A 6,623-nucleotide genomic window follows, 5' to 3' on the forward strand; every position below is an offset into this window, starting at 1 on the left:
TTTAATGCTTTCTTACTTATCACCTAGTAACTTAACTGTACCTGCACGGAAATATCTATTCGCAAGGTTTTTGGTCATGGAATGATAGTTTTTACTTTCAAAGTGTTCATACATGAAAATAATAAGGAAATGAGTATTTTCAGCTATACTTGCTTTGGTTCATCGTGCTCTGACTGATGGTACGATTCAGCATCAAAGGCAAAACAATAGCTTTGTTCTATGAAGTTTCCAAACCATAATTCCACTCCATTGATATACTCAGCCCTATAGGTCACGAAATTTTACAGACGTTGGTATAATGGAATGCAAAACTATTTAATTCGCCTGTTAATAGCAGTTAATGATAGTTTTTACTTTCTAAGTGCTCATACATGAAAATAATAAGGAAATGAGCATTTTCAGCTATACTTGCTTTCATCGTGCACCTTCGACAGTAACACGTGATGGTACGATTCAACATCAAAGGCAAAACAATAGCTTTGTTCTATGGAGTTTCCAAACCTTTCCACTCCATTAACTAGCTATGCTTAGCCCTAAAGGGTCACGAAATTTTACAAACGTTCGTATCAGTGGGATGCAAAGTTGTTTAATTTGCCTGTTAACAATCCGTATCACTCTCTTGAAAACGCAACTTGATTAATGTACTAACTTCGAGGTGCTTTACCAGCATTATCGATGGATTTTTGCTAACTCGTCCATTTAAAAAGTCGAAAAAACCGTGAATGGATCTATATTCTTCTCGTTATAAACTAGAGCGCTAACATGTATGCCTGGTTTGCAAGAAAGATATTTTAGGCTGTCTACTGGATAAATATTTAATACCTACGATACTCCAATAATGAGCGTTTTTTTCACACTTCGTTAACTTTTTAAATCCTTTTCGTCATAAGCTAAATGAAGCTGAACTCACCCATTCATTCACGTCATACTTGTATATTGGCTTTTCATTTTCCTCTTTTACGTCTTTTTTTAAATTCCAAAGTTGGCTTGTACAGGATATGACGTCATTAATGTAATTACCGTTGAAGCCTATTTCCTGTAATTGTTATTGTGGGAGAAAACGAATATTCTTTTCAAAAGACTTAAAAAACACTTTAATATCTATTGTAAATTGATTGCCAAGAAAAGTTTAAAAATATACATATAAAGCTAAAAAAGGAAGACTATTCGACGCTAGCATAACGTCATTATATACTGTGAAGCCAAAATGAACGAAGAAAATATGATGAAAAGTACAAGAAAATTTAAAACAGGTTTCCCAGAGAAAACAAGTTGGTCAATAGTGCCACGTCAACAATTTGGAACCTGCTGTTTTGTTTTTGTCGTGTACTTTTCATCTATTATATATTCTCTTCGTTTCTCTATTTCACTTCAAACGTTTTTGAGTCGAAACGTGATTTTTTAGCTTTCTTCTTATGGATTTTAAGATTTTCTTAGAGTTCAATTTAAGTAAAACGGAATAACCCGAGCCAAAGGTTTCAGACGTAATCATAATAAGTCTCATTGATAAAAAGAAATAGAAATAAAGCTTTGAGCCAGGGATATCAAGCAACATCGATTTCAACCCATTCCACTATAAAATAAAGAATTAATACTCAGGGGAGTGACACGTGTTCTGATTATCCCATGGACAAAAAAACAGTTTAATTTACCAAGTATATCACATGCAAATATAATTACAGACAATAATTTGCAAACTAAATTGCCAGCCATGCTGATAAAACGCTTTTATTTGAATACACCATGACATCAATACATGTACAGTGTATCATGTAGGGCTAGAAATAGTCACCTGCCATTTACTACTGGCAGTCTAAGACCATTTTGGACTTCCAATGGCAAATAAAATGGTACTAGAAGAAATTTGCTCCAAAAAAATTATTTGTCCTGCAAAAAAAACTGTCTGACCATTTTCATTTTCTGTTTTGAGCTATTTGACTACATCAATAACTCCACTGAAAACAAGCACTAACTACAGGCTATTTCAATACTAGTAACAACAAAGAAAATATATTCCAATATTTGTTTTTTTTAGCCTTCTAGGGACATAGAAACTAACTCAAATCTAAAATGTACATTCATGCATAAATATATTACTAAATAAAATGTTTGACAAAATTCAATTTTTGTACTGTTGAAGGATAATACATATATATTAACTGCATTTGAATTGTTATTTCTATTGTTCCCACTTGAATATTTTTTATATTTCCTAATTTCAAGCCTATTTTTCCCACTGGAATAAGTGGACTATGATAATGCCTAGAGTCTAATTTGGCTACTTTATTTGAGAACCTAATGTCTATAATAATTGATATATTAATTTTTGAATCTTTCCTATCACTTCCACTTAATATTGAATCCATTATTCATCCATGTCCAGGTTGACGTTAATACTGCTGGGATCAAAGTCTTCACCAGTGATTCTCTTGTACATAGCCATGATATCTTCACATGTTGTTTCAAAGTGGGTGGTGGCATCATATGACTTGGATATAAATATCTATCAAAAAATGGCATATTTAATGATATCTACTACCTATATTATCTATCACAAATAATAATCCATCAATGACAAAAACAATTAACTCAAAGTTAAACAAAATATATGCCAAGTACAAAAGTATTTTGAGTGTTTGTATATGAAAGGATAAATGATTGATATTTACAAAGGCTAGCCTGCGTCACATCCAGAATTTTCTTCTTCTAAATATTTACAAAGAAAATTCCGGATGTGATGCAGGCTAACAAAGGCAAGCATAACTGAAAAAATAACTATAATGCACAGAAATACATAAGAAAGCATCATGACCCTTGTATCCTGACAGCCCATTTCAAAGCTTCAAATATTGGATTTTGGTCTTTTCTGAGCCGTCAATCATCCTGGTCTTATGCAAATAAGTCTTTGAATGTGCTGCAATCCCTCAATTTCGGCCATTAGACATATAATATATATTGTTTTTTCCCCTTGAAAATCACAGAGAAAATGACTCGAAAATATTCCAATGAAATAATAATATTCCAGAAAAACTGACCAACATTAATAGAGCATTTCTTACTGTACCTTGCTGTCTGTCCCATCATCAAGAGGCTGATAAACATTAGAAATGGACAGAAACTTCTCATCAATCTTCCCCAACAACTTCAAGCCAGGCTCAAGCTCCTGTTCTGGATTGCTTGTTTCAACCGTTGTGCTGACTATGGCAAGGTACTTGCCTTTAGGTGTGACATTATTGGTGTAGGACACACAGCAAACATAGATATCTAAAAAAATAATAGTCAACAGAAATAGAAATTTCTAAGAGCTCCTGTTTATGACAGTTACATTTTGTAGGGTTGGTACAATGTTAAATAAAGGTGTCATTCATACAATATTGATAGGTTGCAAGCATTCCCAAGAGAGTTAAAAGACAAAAACATGGCCATTGTGGTACCGTTAACAATTGATGCTAATGAGAAATCTTTTGTTAAATGGTACCAACATGGCCGTGATGACGTAATGTGCAAATGAAGAATATAAGAAATGTTTAATTTGTTCAAACAGTAAAATAGAAACTGTAAAATGACATCAGGTTTTTTAGTTAGTTTGGTATCATTTGGAGTTTTCACCTACATTTTTTAAGTCATTATTAACAGGGTTCGTGCTGAGGTAACCACTTAAAATTCAAGGACTATTCAAGGAGTATACAAGGACTCTAAAATGAATTTTTAAGGAGTATGGTTAGCTAACTATGCAAAGGTTTTACACGGTGGTTGCACATGGCTGACTTTCAGATTTTCAATCTTTCTGACTAGATCTATTTCAGAACCATGCAAGTTAATAATCAAAGCAAAAAATTCAGGAGTTTCGCTAATCATAAAATTCAAGAGTTTTTCAAGTGCCCTTAAAAATGTGAATTAAATTCAAGGAGTTTTCAAGGAGTTTAAGGAGTAGCACGAACCCTGTATTAAGAACTGTACTTTGGAATTTAAAAAAGCTAATTGTTCCAGCCCTCATAAGCTTTCTTGCCTGTTCTTAGAGCTTAATAATTCAATATTTTTTGTCTTTTTTAAAAACAAATTAAACAGAATTTAATTTTGGACCAATTTTGTCAACAGCCCCAGCAAAATCAAAATGTGAGCTTCCCAGACCATTTAATTTTGATGACATACGTGGCACTAGTATAGAAACAAAAATTTCAGACAGGATATTAAAGTAGAATATACCCAAAAGTTCTGCTACTAACAATAGATCCAAAGTCAGTCTATTCTGTTGACCTGAAGATGTTTTCACGATGAAAACTAATTAATGCAGTCTTGAGATTTTGCCAGTCTTTTTATTAAATTATTTACCAAAAATTACTTTGATTAACAACCAAAATATGCCTGTATCTTTACTACAGTACAACCTCATCAATTCCTCTTAAAACCAAAAACGATTACCAAGGTGACAGTCTTTTATTTGCTGATTTCTTGAAGTCAGAAATATTTTTTACGGAAATGCTGGTATTTATTTTAAACATTACAAGTAAGTAAATAAAAATATAAAATAAATAGAAATGATTAAAATCTACTTTGTGCTTTGAGTGGATTTTCCACACACAAAGACCCTACTTCATCTTCAACATCTTAAAAGTGAAAATTCTGAAAAGTATAATTCTGGAGTCTTGGTAATTAATTTCTTTATTTACCCAAAAACTAGTAATTCAGATATCAGCTGGAGTAATTCTATTTTACAATGATACAATTACCTGCTGGGAATACTAATTTGGATCAATTTTCTTTCATCTATCCATTTATTCATTCCTATCTCAATTTATAACCCTCCCATTCATTCATTCACTTTCATTCTTCCTTATGACATAAGAGGAATTAATTAAACAAAAAATACCAATAGCTGAAAGAGCCATTTTATCATATCACATGTGGCATTTAACACAATATATTTGACAATATTCAATGAAGATATTGCATATGTTTTTTTATCACCATGCTAAGAAGATAGTTGGTTTTTGGTGAGATCCATTTTACATCATATATATTGTTTATCGAAGTACAGTATCAGGATCATCCAGATGGATGTAAATCCTAAGAAGCACTGTTTGATGTGACTGACATTTCCACAACTTGAGCGGAAGTCATCTTCTGAAGATGACTTCCGCTCAGTTTGTCAAAATGTCAGTTCCATCAAAACATTGCTTCTCAGGACTACATTCACCCGGATGATCATAATAGTTCAATTAACATTCATTTTCCTGGGTTCAGACCGTTTTATACAATATCATATGTTATTGTTAAATAAATTAATAACATTGGTCAACTACTTACCAGAGTTTCTATTGACCTGCTTTTGTGGAATAATAAGCTGACACGACTGGTTGTCATAGGTATTTGGAATGGGATGAGATAGAATACAAATGCACCTTACAACCTCACCGACAGCCTTCACCTTATCTGGAAAGTAAGATGGGTCACCAATGACTGCCTTTGCTTTGGCCGTTTCTTCCCCGGATGTAACAGCAACCATTCCATTCTCTGAAGTAACAGATGTAACTGTTTTGTTCAATATGAATGTACCTCCCCAAACAGCAGAAAGACGCGCAAAGCTCTGAGGCAGTTCACCTAGACCATAGACAGGATAGAGGTAAGGGGATTTACCATATCGCGACAGAGAATCATAATACAGTTTAATCCTTCTAATAGCATCTCCACATGGCTTTTCTTTATAGCCGTCATCTAAATAAAGAGCAATGGCATGACCAGTGAATTCTGCTGTATCGTTGCTAAGTCCCCAGTGCTCAAATACCTCTTTCATGGTCGTGTTGACGGGATCACAGCCTTGCCAAGTAGAAGGATTTTCGCAGTCGTAGTTTAAGGCAAAGATAAGAAAACTCCGGAAACGTCGCTTCTCGAATATTCCCATTAGGCTAGAAGACAATGCCTCTCGTTCATCTGCGGGCACTTTGTAGATATACCCGCCGGTATAGACGTAACTGCCATCTATCTGCTTGAAGTTCAAGTACTTGGTTACTCCTGTGTGCACTAACAATTTTACCAACGACCCGTGAGCCATTAAAAACTTGGGAATAAGATCCACATTATAATCTTTAGGTTTGCCCAAGCTTTCTTCAGGAACGTCGCTTCGAGTAAAGAACTCATAAAGTTTGCCGAGAGGATGAAGAGAAGCGCAGTCACCGCCATAGTAATTATTCCGGTCGATTTGTAGGACTTTCTTCCTTTTCACTGACAAAAGACCGCTCAAAATACATTCCTTTAGACCTGTGCCCAGCACAATGTAATCATATTCTTCATTCATGGTGGAATGGCAGTGATTTTGAAGGTTTTTTGTGGTAATACTTCAAAGGAATTCCTCCACCTGCGGGTGTTTTCTCTGTTGTTTTTTTCTCACTCTTCATTTTTTCCTAAATTTTCCGCGCATGCTCACACCACTGGAAACGTCCACGATAAAACAAAACATCTGATTGGTTTAATTTTGGACTAATAAAAGTCAACCAATCATTATCGTTGATATAAAAACATTTCCATATAAACCGCTGGTTGTAATATTTTCTGACAATGGGCTCGATTCTAGAGACACTTTATATTCATATCGTTGATTGGCTAGACTACAAATATCTACCAAT

General features: G+C 34.1%; 1 protein-coding gene across 1 annotated transcript; it reads right to left on the bottom strand.

Moving 5' to 3' along the window:
• Positions 1–1,702: 1,702 nt before the first annotated feature.
• Positions 1,703–6,418, bottom strand: LOC116298195 (rab GDP dissociation inhibitor alpha). Its single transcript, XM_031706575.2, has 3 exons — positions 5,308–6,418; positions 3,065–3,264; positions 1,703–2,503 (listed from the first exon to the last, which is right to left on the bottom strand). Exons 1-3 carry the CDS (start codon positions 6,293–6,295, stop codon positions 2,366–2,368), a joined length of 1,326 nt encoding a protein of 441 aa, XP_031562435.1. The 5' UTR covers positions 6,296–6,418; the 3' UTR covers positions 1,703–2,365.
• Between the last annotated feature and the right edge of the window lie 205 nt (positions 6,419–6,623).

Source organism: Actinia tenebrosa, unplaced genomic scaffold, assembly GCF_029948245.1.
Source record: "Actinia tenebrosa isolate PJP-AT-01 unplaced genomic scaffold, QUT_ActTen_1.0 utg165__unscaffolded, whole genome shotgun sequence".
NCBI classification, from domain to species: Eukaryota; Metazoa; Cnidaria; class Anthozoa; order Actiniaria; family Actiniidae; genus Actinia; species Actinia tenebrosa.

Coding starts and splice junctions, on each gene's coding strand:
- LOC116298195 (XM_031706575.2), bottom strand. CDS start 6,295: ATGAATGAAGAATATGATTACATTGTGCTGGGCACAGGTCTAAAGGAA. Junction 3,265..5,307: donor GCAGGTCAATAGAAACTCTG/GTAAGTAGTTGA, acceptor TTATTTTTTTAG/ATATCTATGTTTGCTGTGTG. Junction 2,504..3,064: donor ATGATGGGACAGACAGCAAG/GTACAGTAAGAA, acceptor ATTTTTTGATAG/ATATTTATATCCAAGTCATA.